The sequence below is a fragment of the Xenopus tropicalis genome, chromosome 4, assembly GCF_000004195.4.
Source record: "Xenopus tropicalis strain Nigerian chromosome 4, UCB_Xtro_10.0, whole genome shotgun sequence".
Taxonomy (NCBI): domain Eukaryota; kingdom Metazoa; phylum Chordata; class Amphibia; order Anura; family Pipidae; genus Xenopus; species Xenopus tropicalis.
In genome coordinates, this window is record NC_030680.2 from 99,312,151 (window position 1) to 99,334,178 (window position 22,028).

Here is a 22,028-nt window from a genome sequence, read left to right on the forward strand (position 1 = left end):
TCCTGTCCTGAGATCTTTGCCACCTTCGGCTGTAGACATTAAAAAAATCATTTTTCTACTTTTTTAAGTTTTACAATACTGCACCTGTGCACAGCCAAGAGAATTGCACATTTCTTATTGAAGCAAGGAATTGTAGAAACCTTATTTTGTCAAATTCAAACTTATTTTGCAGCAAGTCAATTAATTTTGGAGTACGGTGTCCAGGACAAAAAGTGCAAATGTGCCAGGGGCATATAGTCCATTTAATTTGCTGCATACATGGAAAATGGAGTTTCACAAGAGGCTGTCCAATGGCCAATCACATCAAAAGTTACTAAGACAATAAAGGTGGCCATACACGCACCGATAATATTGTATGAAACCTTGTTTCGTACGATATTCGGTGCGTGTATGGTATGTCGGCGAGTCGACCGATATTGCAGGAACCTGCTGATATCAGCCGACTCGCCGATCGGACCAGTTGGAAAATTTTGATCGGGCGCCATAGAAGGCGCCTGATCAAAATCTCCCTTCAGCACTGAATCGGCAGAAGGAGGTAGAAATCCTATTGTTTCTACCTCCTTACCTGCCGATTCAGCCCTGAATGGTGTGTGGCACATCTGATGGTCGCACGAAACATCGTCAGATCGCCACGTGTATGGCCAGCTTTAGGGGTCATACGACACTTGCCTATATAAGAGTCAGATTTAGTACATCCTTTTTTTTCAAAATTTCAGAGATTAATAAAACTATTCTAAAAACTGTGATGCAGTGGGTCTTCAGAAGAGAATCATGAATCTCAAAAACAGTTTTACAAAGCAATGATCTGATATTTCTGTTCTGTAAATAATATGTTCATGCTATGAAGCCACTATATCCTTAGAGATGACTTTAGAAGGATATTGAATACTAAATCTAAATCAGTACTTGAACAGGTATTAGAAGAAAAAGTTGACTTTCATTATATGGATTTAACATTATTCATAAATCTAAAGGATAAAATTGTCTCATTAATGTGTAGCTGAGTGATTTATACATGGCTTCTAGTTTGCATTGCTTGGATATATCTGTGGAAGGTTTTGAAAGTAAATGTATAACACTGACTCCCCATTCAATTATAATATGAACTACTATTCAATTTGATGAATATTAGAACTGCGTATCTTTACAAGAATGTTTAAAAAAAAGCCCATTGTTTATGTGACTATAGTAAAACCTCAATTTCACATACCCAGATTTTAAGGTTTCTCTTACTATACCCTGCTTTATTTTGTGGTCCAATAGTGCGATGGTGCTTGTCATTTTGCAGGTATATACCTTAGAATATGGTCAATTCTGGCATTTTGTTGTATAGCAGACAAATTAACTATACAGAAATGGCACCTTGGAAGATCCAAGTCTAGTTGAAATTCAAAAATATTAGTTTAAAATATAGATCTGACTTTTTTTATTAAAAGGTGCTTTAAATGAAAAAGTCTTTTAAATCATATGGGAACAGTAAAATGCCCAGTGTTGTTTTCATTTTTTTGTTCTTTGTATTTATTTGAACTGAAATTAGATTCTAGTATGGACTTTGAGTATGTCCACTTCTGGCACCTTGTTGGATAGCATACAAAAGAAGTCGAGAAATGGTGGCACCTTGGAAGATCCATATATAGCGGAAACCCAAAAATACTATTTACTTGATATACGGTTTCAAGACATTTTCACTCATGGAAATGAAACACTCATCAAAAGGCCAATTAACAAATACATTAAATTACTATGCAGAATTTTTACTAAATCAAATGAATGCTTCATTTGCTTTTAAACAATTTTATTCCAAAACAAAATTACTTGAAATATGTAAACACAAAATGATGTATTGTATACAATACCCTTAGGACAATTTGCATGGATTCTGCAGGTGACAAATCACTAAAAAATCGCTTTGTATGTATAGTACCTCTTCCTAGCCAGCTGAATCTTGCAATTATGCAAAAATATGGAAGAAAGCATTTTGGTATCATGACGGTATTTAACTGACTAGGAAGAGGTTTTTCAAGGGCTGTTAATACAAGGGTATTTTCCAGTGTTTTATCACCAAAAACATGCTGTGCACCATTGCGAACAAATTATATAACAAGACTGAGGACCATAATATAGGCTAGAGATAGATCCGTCCTTCTCCTGCCAAACACTAGAGAAACTCTAGTTTGCTAATGGGCATATACAGCATGAACTTGTCAAAACCTTGGTCAGTGACACTTTTTTCATGGATGCGCACACTGTAAGAACTTGCAGGTAATTCTACTGCAAAGCAACCAATATTTGCAACTACAATACATTTTAAATGTTGCATCTGGTAGATATGAAAGGCTGCTCATTTTTATCAGCACCGGGGCCACCTCCCCGGGAGCCCCCACACCGCCAAGGCTGCCCCCGCTGACTGCCCAATCCCTTCCCCCAAGCACGCGTACCTTCTTACTTATCTTTGGCGCATCGGGGGAGAGAGATCAGACAACAGGGGAGTGCCATGGGGAATGAGTCAGTTTTCCCAGTGCCCTGCTGGCCTAGTCCAACCCTGATTTTAATCAGATATAATAGTTCTGCTATTTAACTGATCAGTAAAAATACTATAAAAGTCAATACTTTCTCTATAATAATATCCAAAATAAATTATTCCACAAACTATGAACACTGAAATAATATTAGCCCTTCCATGAGAAAATACAGTATTACATAGGAAGCCACAAAGGCAGTGTATTTACTAGAGAGACCCAGGTAGTAAAGGATCAATGGAGAAATGCTGGCAGAAAAGAATAAGAATAAGGAAACAAGAAACCTGCTCAGGATATATACAGTACCTGGCAAATGTATAATGTAGATAGCCCACCAAACAAGAAAATATTGAACCTGCATACTCGATGTTTTTAAATTAACAGCAATCCTGCTTGATCTGGTCAAAATAGCAAAGGTACAGTGCTAAAGAGTAAATACAATTGCTTGCAGAATGTTCATATTTGACCCCATACTTGACATGGGAAAGTGTGCTTGTTGGCTGCTGTTTTCTTTAGAGGAAAAAAAATATGGCACATGTTAAAGCATTGGTACTTTTGTTTGTGTCTGGAAGCATTTTGAATACTGCAAATAAAGTAAGTGTTCAATAGAATTTAATAGTTGCACAGAATAAAACTCATTCTTTTTTATGCAGTATCAAGTACAGCAAAACCATTTCAAATCTCAGAGTGCCATTCTTTTTATTATTTGTCCATATTTCAGTCTTTCAGTCTCTGAAGCTGCAGTCACTGGGGCTGTACTGGGTACCGTCCACGAATAAGGCAGTTAGGATTGCTCACAGTTTTCCCATCTGAAGGAAACTTAAAGAGAGACAGATACTGTAAATATAACACCATTTCTGAATAGCAAGCCTCCTGAACAATGAGCATAGTTTGTAATAATTGCAGCAGCACTTTGGGATCAGTCAGCATTTTGAATCTCAGTAATATTAAAATTCTAATGCACTAAGGCTTAAACAAATTATAGTGGCAACATGCAGCATTAGGTGTCCCTCTATGGAATGCAACTGATAAAAACTTGGCTTAATGTACAGAAGAACTAAGGCAATAGCAAAAATAATAAACTGAACGATATGTAACAGTCAAACCCTTTTTAAAGGAGAACTACAGTTTAATTAAAGTAGTGTAGATTATGTTTTCTGCTTTTGTACCAGCCCAAGGCAACCACAGCCCTTTAGCAGGGAAGATATGTGCTTCCAAATATGCCCCAGTAACTCCCCATCTTCTTTTCTGCTCATTCACTGCACATGCTCTGTGTTGCTGTTTCCGAATATACTGCATATTTAGAATATAAATGTCACAATACAAGACTGGTTAGCAATTAATTCCAAATATTAGTAAATGGCAGCTCTGAAACCAGTTTAATTAGCCTCAAAATATAATAATCAGCCCTGTAGCACCAGCTTCTATGACAGGCCAGCCTCATTTTCTTCTTGATAATTTGTGACAACCCAAAAGCTAATCTTAGCTTCTCAACAGAGCACACTGAGCATGTGAGTGTCACTGACACTCCTAACAAAATTCAAGATGGGGAGCTCCTGTGACAACTGTGAAGGCCTGGATCATTACTACAGTAGAGATGCTGAACCTTTGACCTGGCACAGTAAGCTTAGGACATAAAATATGGCATTTTTATGGCATATGGAAAGCCCACAAAACTCCACTAAGGGGCACATTCATCAAAGTACAATTGTTTTCCAATACAAAAGTTTTCGTACTGTGCATATTTTTTGCGACTTATTAGTTAATTTGTGCAACTTTTTTGTACTTTGCAACAATTTGCGCAACAATATGTGCAACAAAATTGTATTTGTCTCAACGAGTACGAAAGTTTCAGATTCATTAAAGCTTCGTTATCGTGGCTTTCCTTGGGCCAGCTGCAGAGTGCCATTGAGTCCTATGGGAGGCTTCCAAAATCATGCACAGAAGTATCAAAGTCAGAAAGGTTTTCCCGCTGTTTCCGATTGTTCGGATGCGAAAATTTTGTGACTTTCAGAATGCCATTACGATATTATCGTGACTATTGTGATTTTTTCATAAGCATTTTCATGACATTCTATGGACATTTTATTTTTCTAAAAACTTCATTTATATCAACACCCTGTTTATGTGTTTTTTTCTAATTCATTAAATATTCCTGTTAACTCAGGAAAATCTTAATATGTACAATCAATTCAACTGAACACTCCATTTACCTTTACATTCTATTTAACTATTATATTTTATTGAACATTCTATTTAACTAAGCATATTTACCTCAACATTTAAATATAATAGACCTTTCTTAAGACTGAACAACAAGGGAGCGATGTTTTATGTATATAGTAAATAAATAAATATATATATATAAGTATATAGCATAACAATTGATAAAGCTTTCCATTTTCCTTAATATTGGATTTAGCAGATTTCACTATATATAGCAATAATGATTTCATTTATCTAGATGTTCAAGATAAGCATCTTGTTTAACTCAACATTCCTTTTACCTATTCTATTTTACCAAAAATACCATTTGCCAGAACATTCCATTGAGCTAAGCATTCTGTTATCCCTTGAATTCTAAAGTATTGTTTCCATTGGAGAAATATTAATTAATACATATTTTATTTTTTATTTTTTGTCTCAACATTAAACTTTCTAAAACATACTGTATTGGTTTCCTTTAAGTATATTCCATTTACCTAAACAATTTATTTGACTGAACATTCCATTTATATCAACATGCAGTTTTTACATAAAGGACCAGAAACAAGAGAAAATTAAAAAAAGGGATTCCTATAGATTTAAATATGATAATACCCTTTTTTAGCACAAACTGTGTTTTGTTTAGAAACTCAATTGTTTAGAGCAGCCATTTAAGTCGATTATGGTAACAGAGAATGGAAAGGATACATTTTGCATTTTCACTCCGAAATTCAGCTAATCCAAAGACATACAGTGCATACAAGATGGGGCAGATAGGAGCAGATTGGAGTGTGACTTAGATCTTAGTCGATTTATATGTGCTGGATGAGCAGATATGTAAATGTAAGAATTACTTTCTCTTATAGTGTTACTGGTCCTTTAAGTTTCTTCTTACCCAAACAATCTATTTAACAGAACATTCCGTTTTAGATACCATCCCATTTATTTATACATTTGATTACATGAAATATACATTTTACATACATTTAGTTTTGCCAAACATTCCAAATTTTCACTGTATTTAATTAAATTTTCCATTGAATTTTCCTGAACATGTAGTTCTTTTGAGAACTTTTGCAAATGAAATGAATTATTTGTTTTTAGATTTCATGATAATCGCCATTTTTCCATTATAACTGCTCAGCCCTCACTGGGCCAAACAGCTGGGATACACAGCTTACATATTCAAGATACAGATATGGGTTGTATTTTCCAGAAACCTATTACCCTGAAAGCTCTGGCTTATGTAAAGACATCTTCTACAGAATCTATTTTATGCAAATATTTCTAATTGTTAGTTTGTACTTTATGGTAACTAAGCTGCATTAACCCATATTGGTGGCAAAGCAAATCTATTGGCTTTATTTAATGTTAAAATGCTTTTTAATAGTCTTTAGGTATGGTGATCCAAATTACAGAAAAAAAACCTTTATCAGGAAATATATAAAATTTAAAAAGACAAAAGTGATTGATATAAATTACAAAAGTGCTCAGAAGAGCACTCTCCAGCACTTCCCATCCACTCCAACATTTTGATTATGTGTTACATTCCAGTTGACTAAACATTACATTTGCCTAAACACTACATTTCATTACAAATGTTGTGCTTCAGTATTACACTTCAGTAAATATATAATTGCCACTATATTTCATTTATCTGTACACTACATTTCACTAATAAGGCTACTTTTCTCCACATTCCATTTTTCTCAACATTCCATTAAGCGTTCTCTTTACCAAAACATTCAGTTTTATTAGACATATCATTTGCCAGAATATCTAATAATTAAATATATAAGCACTCATTTCACAAAGTATTCTTTTTTGTGAACATTACATGGATCTAAACATTCCTCTCCACTTCCCATTTCATTTACCCACATATTCTGATTAGCCATACATTTAAATTTTAATTCTTCCAAATATTTAATTTACCTGAATATTCTATTCATCAGAACATCCATCTCACTGTATTTATGTCAGCAGTTAAAGTTTCTTACATTCACTAAATACACTTCACTAAATAATGTATTTAAGCATACTGTACATCCAAATTTAAAAAATTTGCTGATCATATCATTTCAGCAAACTGAAAAATAAGTCCACAAAACTAGTCAGAGGGCAGAGCAGATGGCAGGCTGAGACAGAAATGTAATCAGATCAAAGGTCAAGGCAGGAGGCAGCCAACAGAAGTCTATTACCAAAGGCAGAGGTCAAAACCTCTGGAGGGCAAGAGAATAGCTTATATAACCCCTTAATTGGGCAACTGCTTGCATCTGCAGCTCCAAGCAATAACAGGCATAAGAAAAGAGATCAGCCATAAGGCACTCAGCATAAGGTCCCATTTTCTAGCCATTTTTTGTATCTATATTACTTGCAAAAACTACAGTATATTTAACTGCAAATATTACATTAACATTAGTTTAATTATAATTCATTTTCCTATATTGTTTTACTTAAATGTATGGTATTAATACTTCATCTTACTTTACCCTTATTGCCCAATACAGTCCTCTGTATTGGGTTTATGTTATATACAGAGTTTTATATTCCACACACACTTTACAATGAAAATTGTCTTGATTATATGTGCATATTAAAATAGAAAAAAATATGCAAATACACCACTGGCCCAATACGCATAATGTGCAAAATTTTTGGTGCTAATATAAATATCACAAAATAATTAGCAATGAGCAAATCTGTCTCGTTTTGCTTCGCTGAAAAATTATTGAAACAACAGGAAAACGGCAAAAAATCTGTGAAACGCGTTTGTCGCCTGCGTCTTTTTTTGTCATGCGTTTTTTATTTTTATTTGATGCACAACCAATTTTTTCACTGTGAATCCATGCCTGCCAAAAAAATTCGCTCATCACTATAAATAATGATAAAATGGCATTATTAAAGAGGTAGTTAAACTTTAGAATACTGAAAAAAAACTGCATTAGGTTTTTCAATTATAATCTGGGTATTTGGATCGATTTAGCTTTTTGTTCAGCAGATTTCCAGTTCGGAATTTCAACAGCTATCTCATTGTTAGGGCCCAATTTACCCTAGCAATCAAGAGGCAATTTGATAAAGAGACGGGAGGATGACTGGGAGAGGACCAAAATACAAAGATGCTGTAAGTAATACAAAGTCACAATAACATTATGGCCTCACTGGCCTCAATAGTTTTTTGGCTGCTGGGGTCAATGACCCCCAATTGAAACATGGAGGCAGAAGAAGGCGGCAAATAATTCAAAACTAATACAAAGTAAGTAATGAATAGTTTCCAAGAACAGGTCATTCTGTAACATACTAAAAGTAACTTAAAGGTAAACTACACATTTAACACAAGAGTGATTATCATTTTAGAGATCAAGTCAAAATACATAATTTTCAATAAAACAAGTAATTTTACAGTCATAAAAACAAGTTAGATCAGTTGAAAAATGCATTTTAGAAATGGAGGTCAGCCTGACAAATATTTTTATAAGTGTGCATATGCAACACAATGGCTGTTAATTCCCCACTTTGTAATAAAACTTGTGCTTGGAAGCCCATAATGCATTGTTGTTACTGACTATTAATACCGCTGTATTACCACTGACATGATAGACTGCATGACCCCAAAATAAGAGCCAGTTTTTTTTTTAAGAGAATAAATATTTCCCCATTTTTACGAAGCAATGAAATAAACACATGTAGGTGCCCATTCAAGTACGAATTTCGGATTGTTATAAGTATGACTGGAAAAAATTGGTAGTAACCACAATCATTTCTGATGTTTGAAAGTGTTGCAAAAATGATTTTCTTGGATGTATGAAAAATTGTGATAGCGATCCGAAAGTTACTAAATTTTTGTATACGAACGATCGTTAAAGATTTTGAAAGCTTTCCATAGGACTCAATGGCACTCTGCAGCTCCAACCTGGCCAAAACATAGTCACGATACCAAAGCCTGAATGAATAACAAAACTTTTGTTGTTGTTGGGCAAAGTACGAAAGGTACGACTTTTGCGTGGAATAACAAACGTATCACGAAAAAGTCGTACGTTTTTAACGATATTATCGTTCACAGTACAAAAAGTTCTAAACTTTAGAAAAAAATACTAATTTTTCTAATTGTGGTCATTGTGCTTTAATGAATGGGCCCCTTAAAATTTACCAAATATTGATGAATAACTTTTTATGTTTTTTTTCACGTGAATCATGCTAAAGCCTTTCAGGAGAATTAAATCCTAAAAATGAATAGGACTAAAAAAAAAATAAATCCATATTTTATATACTATACTTATTGCACCAACCTAGCGTTTCAGCATCTCAATAGCAGCAATGATCCAGAACTTCAAACTTGTCACAGGGGCTCCCCTTCTTGGAAAGTGTCTGCAACACTCACATTCTCAGTGGGCTCTGGGCAGCTGTTGAGAAGCTAAGCGTAGGGGTTGTCTCAAATTATCAAGCAGAAAAGGAGGTTTGTCTGTCATATAAGCTGGTGCTACGGGGATGATTGTGGTTCCTAAGCTCAGTAACTGACAGCAGCACAGAGCATGTGCATTGAATCAGATAGGGAGTTACTGGGCATCTGTGGAGGTACAGATCTTCCCTGCTAAATGGCTGTGGTTGCCTTGGGCTAGAACAGAAGCCCAAAACATAATTTAGAACATTTTGGCCCTACTTCTTTAGTTTCGGTTTAGTTCTCTTTAGTTTTTTTACTAGGGTCACCACATTTTGTATGCTTAAAGTCTCAAAAGGAGTTGGACCGATGATGCCTAGGGGAGGGGATGATGAGTTTAGGGTGCATGCTTATGACTTCAGGGACGAGGCTATGGAGTGGCTGGGCCATTTCAGTCAGTCTAGAGTCCTGTCCAATTTTCAGACTTTGGAAATCCTGGGAGACAGTTTTGAAGTCGACAGTCCTTGTGAAAAAAATTATTGCATTAACTTTCTAAAACTGCAAGATTTATATTTATATTTGAAAAATCTCAGTCTGTAGGAGAAACACTTTTTAGCATGAGATTTATCATTCTCATGATTGTGACCTTTAATAAATTGTCCCCTTGAAATGTACTAACATTTGAGATCCAAGATGTGCGTACAGAAAGTTGCTATTGAACAATATTATTCCATGGGTAGACTAAATGGTATTTTTTTGTAAACATGTATTTTTTCACTAGAGGACTGAAAGCTTTGTGTGGATACAGCAGACTTGGAACCACTTTGCTATATAATGTGTATTAGGTATAGGAAAAGAGTTGATTTTAGTGGATTTATATTCCCTTCTCATTTGTGTTTAACATAAATATTTAGTCACATTTTAATAAAAAATACTTGGGTTTTTTAACCTTTTCTAAATGGAACCCATGAAGTTTGGCTCTTGTATGTTATCATTAGTACTGTCTATTCTCCAAGCAATAGGTTATAAACATTATCAAAACCCAAAGGAGAAAAGTGACCATTATGACTAAATGCAGGCAGCACAGATTATAGAATATTACAAAAACAGCTGTTACTTTTACTGAATATGAATACTGTATGGGCATTTGGGCAGTGAAATATATTGTTGATTCACAGTGCTGATATATTCTGCTGAATCGGCACTGAGACAATATGCAATTTAATACTGCAAAATTGGAAATTATGATATTTAATGCTTATGCGCATGATGGTGACTCATAACTCCAGCCACCACGCTCGCCAGTGACCCCCCCATTCTGCACAGGTGGGTCCCTGGGCAGCTTGCCTGGGGCGCCTTGCCTGGGGCGCCAGTCCATCTTGCACTGATGCATTGTGTTGCTGGATGGTTTTAAAAGATAGGTTTACTAATACAGATGTTTAATGGTTTTCATAATGTTCAGGTACAGTTGCAGAGTCTTAAACAATCAGATCTGTAAGTCTGGTGAAGCATCAATTGAAGACTGTTTACTCTGCCTTGAACCTTTAGATTTTTGTTTAGGCCCTCAGCTTGAAAAAGCCCTCTTAATATATCTCATAACTATTAAACAAGAAAAGTAAAAAGCATGGTTCTGCCTTTGCATCTGTATCTATCCTTATATGAGACGTTTGCAACTTTATCTCTTCCCTGAGGACTTGGTATTTAGTTTTTAGAATAACATCCTGGACTACTGTACTAAAAGATAGTGATGAGTGAATCTGTCCCATTTTGCGGAAAAATTTGTGAACTATGAAAAAATTCACAAAATGCGGCTGCTGCAACTTTTTTGACGCGATCGCACCTATTTTGACGTGATTGCGCCTTTTTTTACCGTGCCCACACCTATTTTGACATGACCGCATCTTTTTTTTTTTTTTACACACCTGCAAATTTTTGTTGACGAAGTTTTGTCAAACAATTTGCCAATGGCGAAATGCGGAAATTCGCTGAGAATCCATGCCTGAATTTGCCCATCACTTCTAAAAGATACTCAATATTAAATATATCTGTATATATATATATATATAGTGTGTCTTTGTGTATGTGGTTTTTTTGTCATTTTGCTTTAGCTAATGGCAAAGTTTATACTCACTTTTACTGTACAATTGTTGATAATACTGGAAGAAAGTAGTATCTTCAATTTTAATAACATCCGTGACACCACTAGCTCTTAGGCATGTTCGTAACAAAACACAGTGAAGAAGTCCACTGTCTGCAAGAGTTATGTGTTTAATAAAATGCATTGAATTTCATTTTGTTAGGATGAAATCTCCATGTGTTGCTAAGGCAGCCATTTTGCTTCCTAGTCTGTGGTGATCCCTGTCAGTGATTAATGGCCTTTGTGATTGACAGTGATAAGTTTCCGATGCCCTCCCACCCCCAAACCCCTCTTGTTTTATGTAAGCTAAAAGATTATTGTTCAATTAATCTAGTGTGATTGCTTTTTGTTGAAATCTTAATTATGTTTGCACAGCTAGTCATGTGTTGATTAGCATTTGTAAGACTGCTATCATTGCACAATTTTAATCCTCATTTTAAATCACTCTTTGCTTTTTTTCGGTGAGTTTAAAATTAAGCAAGCACTGTATATCTTTTTACTGCAATTTCTTTTGCAGCACTTAAATAACAATATGTTTTTTTAAACCCTAGGATTAGTTTCCAAGACATATTTACTGTAGATATTTTGCTCTTGCTTATATCTACATGACATGCCATTTCTGTTAGAGAAAAGAGGAACCTTTTTTAAAAAAAATTTATTAAAAATGTATAAAAACCTGTTTTAAGCAACCCAGTAGTGCAGTTGAAAGGAGGAATAAAAAGAATCTGATTTGCCTAAGGCTACGGCAAGGATCTTCCAACTGTGGTTCTCTAGCTGTTTGCTGCCCAGTCGTAGTTGTTGCCCTCCAATAGCTGAATTATGAGACTGCAGATTTCTGAGTAAAAGCTGGCTACATACACGGTGGTAATTTACAATAATAAATATTGACCTGTGTATTATACACCAAAATAAGAGAGCAAAGACTTCACTTTAGGAGTATTATTCAGTAGTTTAATATATTTATTTATATATATATTTAAGATTTGTGATTAAATAATACATTTTAGTTGGACAGACATATGTGCCAAAAAGCAGAATGCCGTTCTGGTCTTTTGACGTGTTTATATTCAGAGATGTTTTCCCAAGCTCAGGCTATACTTGCACCCGATAGTTAAAACGGCATTATAGGGGCATGGAATAAAATAACAATATCAAATGCAATTTGAAATGTTTCATGTAAATCTTCTTGTTCAATATATACACCAATACGTTGTTTAGCACTTATAATTATTTATATAGAACTTACAATTATAATATAATAATACTTGTTGGCAGGGCTCGCTTTACCTCTTGGTTATTGCATGTCATCTGTTCACCTTTGTTCAGTGTATACAGGCATTTATTGTACAGTGCTGTGGAATATGTTGGTGCTTTATAAATACTTGTGGTTAATAATAACAGTAATAACAAACACTGCTTAAACAAGAAGGAAAAGTAAAGACTAAGGGGCTGATTTACTTACCCACGAACGGGTCGAATGGAGTCCGATTGCGTTTTTTTCGTAATGATCGGTACTTTGCGATTTTTTCGTATGTTTTGCGATTTTTTCGGATTCTTTACGAATTTTTCGGATCCAATACGATTTTTGCGTAAAAACGCGAGTTTTCCTATCCATTACGAAAGTTGCGTAAAAAGTTGCGCATTTTGCGTAGCGTTAAAACTTACGCGAAAAGTTGCGCATTTTTCGCGTAAGTTTTAACGCTACGCAAAATGCGCAACTTTTTACGCAACTTTCGTAATGGATACGAAAAACTCGCGTTTTTACGCAAAAATCGTATTGGATCCGAAAAATTCGTACAGAATCCGAAAAAAATCGCAAAACATACGAAAAAGTCGCAAAATATTCGTTTTCAAGTCGGAACTTTTCCAATTCGGGTCGGATTCGTGGGTTAGTAAATCAGCCCCTAAGTAAGCTTTATCAGAAAGGTCTATGTAAACACAGTGCAGCATTACTGTAAGTGCTTAGGGCTGAGTCCTCTCTCAAAAGAAACACAGGATTTCTTGTCTCTTTTTTTGTAAACATGAAGTTCCAGTGTCTGACTTCCTCTCTTAGAAACAGCCTTAATTCCCGGGGCCAGAGTCTGTGCAGTTCTCTCCTCTCCTGCTCCCCACTCCCCTCTCATGCTCTCCCCTCCCACTAGAATGCAAAGAACAACCTCCCCTCTCCCTTAGGAATGTGTGATCTCAGCTATAATCGCTAGAGCAGCGTTTTTCAACCGCTGTTCCGCGGCACACTAGTGTGCCGCGAGATGTTACCTGGTGTGCCGTAGGCAGGGCCGCAATTCTTACTTTCAAAGATACCTAGAGGCGTGGCTTAGAAAGTTGGCGGGATCAGGCTTACTAAGCAGTCAAGGCAAGGGCGGGCGTAACTTATTTTAAGCAAGCGGAGCTTAGAGCGTGGCCTTGCGATACAGGCGCCGATAGAGCGGAGGGGGTGGGGATAGGAGGCGGAGGGTTGGGAGGCGTGGCTTTGTGGGACTGGCGCCGATAGAGCGGAGGGGGTGGGGATAGGAGGCGGAGGGTTGGGAGGCGTGGCTTTGTGGGACTGGCGCCGATAGATCAGAGGGGGTGGGAGGCGTGGCCCTGTGGTACAGTCGCTGATAGAGCGGAGGTGGTGGGGATGGGAGGCGTGGCTCTCGGGTCTCAGGAAGTCACGGAGCGCGGGATTTTTCAATCAGCCAGATGAACAGATGAATACGACGAAGAGCATGGAGGCAATTCTGGAATTCTTTGTGCTGTGTGATCCAAAGAAGCGGCCAGTCAGACTGAACCGGTAACCATAGCATTCGGGCTGATAATATTTCCTCCGCTAATGCTGTATTTATGTCTTTTCACAGCGCCATGCATACTGCACAGAATAGTATGGGCCTGCTCTGGCAACCTGCTGTCCTATTGCTCCATCTGTTTTATAACTTTGTAAAACCTTTGCTGGATTTTATTTGATTATATGCCTTAATTTGGGGCTGGCTCTTGGCACCAATGTACTGGGGGGCACTGCTGCTGGGCACCAATGTACTAGGGGGGCACTGCTCTTGGCACCAATGTACTAGGGGGGCACTGCTCTTGGCACCAATGTACTAGGGGGGCACTGCTCTTGGCACCAATGTACTAGGGGGGCACTGCTCTTGGCACCAATGTACTAGGGGGGCACTGCTCTTGGCACCAATGTACTAGGGGGGCACTGCTCTTGGCACCAATGTACTAGGGGGGCACTGCTGCTGGGCACCAATGTACTAGGGGGGCTGGCTCTTGGCACCAATGTACTAGGGGGGCACTGCTGCTGGGCACCAATGTACTAGGGGGGCTGGCTCTTGGCACCAATGTACTAGGGGGGCACTGCTGCTGGGCACCAATGTACTAGGGGGGCACTGCTCTTGGCACCAATGTACTAGGGGGGCACTGCTGCTGGGCACCAATGTACTAGGGGGGCACTGCTCTTGGCACCAATGTACTAGGGGGGCACTGCTGCTGGGCACAGAGTTAAATTTTTTAACATTTTCTAATGGTGGTGTGCCTCGTGATTTTTTTCATGAAACAAGTGTGCCTTTGCCCAAAAAAGGTTGAAAAACACTGCGCTAGAGACTGCAGGAAGAAAGCTACCTAAAATGGCAGCTGCTATCTTAGGCAAATGGAGAAAGCTTCTAAATCTGTTTACTCAGGTATGTTAATGGTTTCTGCAGAATAAATATATTGTTCTAAGTGACACTAATGTGGCAAATCTGTTGGCAGTAAAATGCCAAAATGACTTTCCTTCTCCTTTAGTGGCAAAGAGGGGCAATGGGATCCTGAGTTTAATTCAGACCAGGGCATTTGCTTAAAGCTCAACTAGATGAGGTATAGCTTTTCTAAAAAATAAGGGGCCCTTTAAAGACTTAAAGATTGAAAGAAAGTCTGATTAACATGGAAAGTAATTCTAGAGAATATGTACAGTGCTAACAAAGTCTTGATTTTTTGTAAATGAAGGTGTAATGAGTAAAGGTTTGAGACTGTTAGTATTCTAAACAATAGTTTGGTGAAAACTTGGATACACATTCTGGGATATAAAGGCTTATTTATGACCCACATTAGCAAGTGCTAAAATGGCAGCAATCTGTTGACACCATTCATTAAAGGTACTTGTGTCCAAACTCACCTTGCACTTTTGCATAGTTGCAATTGGTGTTGCTGTGTCCATCCTGCCTCATGTTCCAAATAATGTGCAAGTTTACATATTAACACTGGGAAACCCTGGAGCTACTGGGACCTCAAAATTGATGGTAGCTTCAAGGTTCCCACAGCAGCCTCCATCCATCAAAAGACATATGAAGATATCATCCAAACAGAAATCTTTCAGTGTGCATTAAAGTGCAAATGCGACAGATACATTTCTCTAATGGAACACAGTTATGCATGAATTATTTAAAAAGTTGCTGCATCATGGAAAAAACATTGCAACTTGCATCCAAAATTGCACACTGCACTTGCACTCATAAATGAGCCCTATAGGGCAGGGCTGTACACTGTACTGAACATTAGGGCTACACAAAGAAAGAAAATAAATTAATCATATTTTAAGTTTGTGACACAAAATACAGTATTACCTGCAAAGGATTATACATGGGTACAGCTCCTGCAGGTTGGTTAGTCTGCCAGTCAGCAACAGATGAAAAATGCGTTGGACTCATCTAAATAATTAAAAATATTAGGTATCAATGTACTCTTTTTAATGGCTGAACCCCATGGCACCAAACTGAAACCTTACCATGTTCTCCAGATGACCTTGGTTTTCTGATAATACTGAAGTGCTATTGTTGTTCTGTGGCTCTTCAATAGCTTTTATGTCTGCAAGAAGTAGAGTATACTGTATGAGGATTCCTTGAATGTGCTTAGATAAAAGGGCAGGACTATATTGTATGTGAAGAGCCTGTCATTATTTTACCTCCCACAGGATCTAGTATGTCAGGGAGTCAAATTTTAAACTCCGTATGTCAGCATCAAACTCGAAAATGTCAAAGATAAAGTTGTGCACATCAAAGAAAACTGTACTAGTGGTTGAGAAATATTTATAAACCTGGTTTATTATGATGAATTAGTTCTAAACAAAATAGGTGCCTTGATTTTTGATCTAAGCCTTTCAAAATGTATTGAATAATTCTATGAAATATTTGTATGGATACTTTGGGTTCAGGTAAGGTTAGGGGATGTGCTGGGTAGATGCAGGGGGGTACTACATAGTGGTACAACTGCTGTCAGTGCAGCACAACAACAGAATTGCACTGGCACTTTTTTAAGGGACTATTTTATCAACGTTTGTGGGAAAAAAAATCACATTTCCCAAATATTCTCTAGCATTCCCCTAAGGAACAGGGAAAACCATACCTTTCTTTTTACATTTTGCTAGGACATTTTCGAGTGTTTTGCACTATTTGATATTTTTTTTTCTGAGTGCAAATATGTAAAATACATTTTGCAGGACTCAGATTTGCCAAAGATTTGCATTGCAATAAATTTCCTACAATATGACATTTTTTTCATGACTTTCCACCTTGGTTCAAAGCTAGAGAACACTTCCTGTAGAAGAAATGTGGAGATATTTAAAATCAAAAGAGAGTCGCACAGAAACTATATTTACTGCTGATGGGAAGCTTATCCCTTTTATTGTGACCACCTGTGCATTAATGTTTTATGAGGTGCAAACCACCCTTCGCCAGGAGGGTAACTTTTCACACACTGAATTGTGACACACTGAACATGTTTTTGTGCCCAACTTGAGTGCTTCTTCTGCTTGTGGCATCTTAAAACAAACCATAAGTGACACAAAAGTCCGCCCTAAACTTCCCTGAAGAACACAGGGAAATACTACAAGAACCAGGTCTGTGCTGAACTGAAATGTTAAATTAAATACCCAGTAATTTATGCCACATTACATGTAAAATACATGTAGATAGGGTTAAAGATGCAAGTAGGTGGAAATGCTAGTGTCAAAAGGGAATGAATGTGGCCCATGTAGGGCTCTAGCCCAATGTGAAAATGGACAGTTTTATTTGACTGAATTTGCTTAGATCACTGCACAAACAAAATCTTCTTGGAGTCTTTCTATAATTTATGATGGATGAGGCCCTCACATCATGGGTATCTTGTACTATATATTTCTTAGATTTATGAATTCATGTTGTGTGGGCGAGGTGCCTGGAGCACTTATCATATTTTTATAGCTTTGTTGTTATGTAGCTGAGTTTCTGCATTTTTCTATAGAAACTGTCAGATCACAGGAACTTGAGGTCTCTCCCACAATTACTTTTAACACTGAATGCAAATATTAAATATGAAACAGCATTCTTGCACGTTGCCTTTTTCCCAAATTGTTCAATAAATATCTTGTGTAAGAAATCTAATATATTCCTTAATTCAGCAGAGCTTGCAATAAGACTTTTCATTTCAGTTTTGTGTTTGTATTGCTTCTGAAATATTTCTCTATACTAGAATTGCCTAAGGCCCCAAATTTCCCTGAAGCCCTAAAAATAATCAGATCATCAAAGTATATAATACTAAATATTGATTATATGACTTTAATAGATTTATGCAAAGATACATTATGGGCAAGCCAGTTCTGGTGAATGCACACAAAGAAAAAGGGTAGGTCTCGAACAAACCTATAGAAGCTGGGTGATGAAACTTAAGGACATGGTGTGTCCAGATTCACTTGTAACTGGATAAACAAAACTTGTTTTCAATCACAGGATTTTATTTTTACATAGTTAGTTGGATAGTGATGGGCCCAGATTAAGGGTAGGCAGAAAGAAGAGGTACATGCCCAGCACCCAGCACCACCATTGCAACTTAGGACCATGCCTTTTCCATCTGCCCCTGGTTCCAGCCCTGACACCACTAACCACAACTCCCTAAAAAATCATCATGTAAAGGATATTTCAAAGTCACTGTTATGTTAGAAAGTTGCACCCTGCAATCCAACTTTTTTAACCAAAAGAGGCTCTTTCAAAAATATAATTCAAATTACACTATACAGTAAAACAGGTTAATAATTTTAATTCAATTAATGTACATTTTTTAATTTTTACCTGTGCCTCTGGAATAGAGGTTTCTTTTGGTGTTTGGTGGCATGTATTGTGGTGGATGTGAAGTAGAAAGATTGACTGCATTTGGGCTCATCTGAGAATAGACAGAAATATATTGTATTTTGTAGAAAACAGGTTGCACTGCATTTATGCTGAAGAATTTAAATCTGAAGGTCCCCAATAATTATATCCCAGCCCAACTCTCTGAAAAGATAATTGCTACACAGTTTGGTAATATAATGCCTTCTTTAACTAGAGGATTAAACAGAACTGTCATCAAAAAAACATTTAATTGGCCTGCTTCATTATATTTATTACTTCTTAAGAAATATGTAAGGACTGATTTATTATAGATTGAAATAGGAAATCCAGAAAGATTCATAGTCCTTTGATCTTCTTTACTTTTTATCCAAACATTCCTGACTGTCAGCAACATTTTCCAAACATTCATTAAAGTTTGAATGAATACCAAAGCTGATACACATGTCAATTTGACAGAATTGTGTTTTGAGCAGTCAAATGCCAGTCAAATATATGGGATGGTAATGCTCTGTGCAATCACAAGGTCAGGAGAGAAGGGAAAGGAGAAGAGCAGAAAAGGAAACAACATACAGTACATTTACAGTGCTGTAAATTTGTTTATATATTTATACACTCAATTGCAACCTATGAAATATGTGGCGCACATAGTCATCATCACATACATAATCCTGGATTTAATTTTTTTCGCAATATACTATAGTTTGTGGCAGATCATACAAGATATACATATCTCTTTACAATATAGCTTATTGATACAGTACACACAGTTAAAAAATACCACACTGCTTCTTAATGTGTCTTAATTGTTACTTAATTGCTTTTATGTATATAGCATAGTGCAGTGTGCAAAGTGCAAAGTGCAATATCAGACACAAATACCCATGTTTTTTTAACCATGATGCATTTTTCGCATATGTCCTGCCAAACTGCAGCAGTGTGGTTAGTTTCACCTGCAGCAATTGCATCAAAACAGTTGCAATGGTAATAAGAATTGCATAGCAGTGTTACAATGTTGCAATGAGGTCTAATGCACCTATTGCAAAATTAGCTCAATGTTTACTGGAAACTGGATTACTGGAAATAGCTTAAGGATTCCCCAATGTCACAATCCTCACTTGCTCATGGTTCTGACCCTGTCAGAGGCAAAGATAATATCAATAAGACTCTAATTCATGACATACTGTATATACTCGAGTATAAGCCTAGTTTTTCAGCACCCAAAATGTGCTGAAAAAAGTCACCCTCGGCTTATACTCGTCGGGTGCCATGGGTCCTTCTAGACTAGCACCCTCTCTCCTTTGTGTGCAAATTAGGCCACTCGCAACCAGACCCTCCAGTGCCCTGGCCTAGGCTCCCACTAGCAATACTTATTTCCCCTTACATCCCTCTGGGACTAGGTCTGCTGCCACTTTGCCAATGTGCAATGAGCGTGGGGTAGTACTCCTATTGTTTTTGTTGACACTCTTCTCCACTTACAGAGCTAGTTTACTGTTTTTATTTGAAATAAATATTGAAAAACATATACCCCACTGATGCCTCAATTAATGTAATTTTATTGGTATTTATTTTGATTATTAAAACTTAGCAGTAGCTGCTGCATTTCCCACCCTAGGCTTATACTTGAGTCAATAAGTTTTTCCAGTTTTCCTAGGTAAAATTAGGTACCTCGGCTTATACTCGAGTATATACGGTACTTCCTTTTGTTGTGCCATACAAACGTTCCAACATGTACTGCAGGATTTTTAGAGAAAGAATTCTTACCTCAGGTTTGGTTTCAGGTACTTCTGCTGGAATTGCTGTTTGTTTTGATGGCTTTGAACGAAACCACCCAAACCATCCAAAGCTAGAGCCCTGGTTAAGCAGAAATGGATTTATTGGTTATTTATTTACTGTTTAGGTCACTGACAGTACTTGAAAGGGATTGTCTTGTCCTTTCCATTAGATGTTGTATTGAACTATGCAAAATATCTGAACTTTATACAGGAAATACACAACACCTTCCTTTAGCAGGAACCACTCTTCAGGAAATATGTTATTTTTATTTATTTATTTTTTTTATTTTTTTTTTTTAAAAAAGCCATACTTTATTTAACAACATGATACCTCTAGCCACTGTCCACTTAAATAAGTAAATAGAACAGAGTAATTGCATCTGAAATTGTGCCTAAAAGGGCAATAGTAAAGGTACGTATGTAATCAACCTCTTAGAGTAATAATATATATGAAGTGTCATAACTATAGTATCATATACACATACATCTATACACATTTCACATGGATATGGGAACAAACCTAGTACAGGTATCGGACCCCTTATCCGGAAACCCATTATCCAGAAAGCTCCGAATTACCGAAAGCCTGTCTCCCATAGACTCCATTATAATCAAATAATTCAGAATTGTAAAACTGATTTCCTTTTTCTATGTAGAAATAAAACGGTACCTTGGAATTGATCCCAACTAAGATATAAATAATCCTTATTGGATGCAAAACAATCCTATTGGGTTTAATTAATGTTTTATTGATTGTTTAGTAGACTTAAGGTGTTGAGATCCAAATTACGGAAAGACCCCTTATCCGGAATACCCTTGGTCCCGAGCATTCTGGATAATGGGTCCTATACCTGTAGCAATAAAACCAGTAATAAACAGGTGCAACTGGAGGAAACCTCATCCTATATTAATCTCAGTGTCCAGACACCTAAAATATTGTATTAGTGTAATACCGGAAACCGAAGCAGACCACTTTTACAACTATGTGCCATGATTAGGAGGATATTACCATATTAGCAGATCTGTCAATTTTAGCGTATTGGACACTGTTACTTTATTTTGAATGTCACCAGGGTTGACATTCAAAAGGTTTCCTCTGATTGCACCCATTTATTGCAATTTTATTGCTACTAATAAGGACTGTTCCATAGCCATGTGAAATGTTTTTAGGTGATGTGTGTGTGTGTGTTTGTTTACTATTATAATTACAATGATTTAATATAATATGACTCTATTAGGCTTACACTGCCCCTTATACCAGGTTCCATCATGTTATGGAAAAATAAATGTATATTCTTTGTATGTGTCTTTCTAAAATACATACAACTCTACGTGCATGCCATATACAGGCACTGTCAATAGAAATCAGTATGGGGCAAGGAAGATACTTGAGTGGAAAAATAAGACTGCACTGGTGACAGCTAGATTTACTTAGTGAAATGCTTCCACAGGGAAAAAAATAACTCACAAATAAAACAATATGTCTGCTGCTGGTTTTGTGTTGTTTTTAGCTATTGTATAGTCTTTGATTAATGATTCCCTGTGAGCTTGTTTGGAATAAAAGAACCCATTCCATTTAACAGAGAACATTACGAATGAATTTAAAGATTTATCCAAGTAGCATCGTCTCTCTCAGTGTTGATGCTTGCCTGTATTGTAACATACACAAAGCTATTTAAAATTTAATCACAAACACTGTGCCGCAAACAGAACAAAGGCAAACTCCAGGGAAATATAATCAATGTTAATTTAGCCCAAAGCAGAAGGTAACTGAATGAAGAGGATGAAGGCACTTGGAGCATTATTTTGCTGAGTTACATGAACCTATTGAATATGACACCAGATTATGACATTAGCTGGATAAGGTAAGAGATACATCTACATAAATCAACAGATATACTTTCTCCTGCAGTGCACATT

At 36.7% G+C, this 22,028-nt stretch overlaps 1 protein-coding gene across 2 annotated transcripts in view; it reads right to left on the minus strand.

Moving 5' to 3' along the window:
• Window positions 1-1,782: 1,782 nt before the first annotated feature.
• Window positions 1,783-22,028, minus strand: part of sec16b (SEC16 homolog B, endoplasmic reticulum export factor) — an 89,107-nt gene continuing 68,861 nt past the window's right edge. Inside the window, exons 23-27 of one of the 2 annotated variants that reach the window (XM_031900966.1) lie at window positions 20,098-20,187; window positions 18,298-18,388; window positions 15,981-16,060; window positions 15,820-15,903; window positions 1,783-3,338 (exon numbers count right to left, since the gene is read on the minus strand). In XM_031900966.1, coding sequence (XP_031756826.1) covers window positions 3,264-3,338; window positions 15,820-15,903; window positions 15,981-16,060; window positions 18,298-18,388; window positions 20,098-20,187 — 420 coding nt within the window. In that variant the 3' untranslated portion in view covers window positions 1,783-3,263. The remainder of the gene's footprint in view (window positions 3,339-15,819; window positions 15,904-15,980; window positions 16,061-18,297; window positions 18,389-20,097; window positions 20,188-22,028) is intronic. The other variant, XM_031900967.1, reaches the window with a different exon arrangement.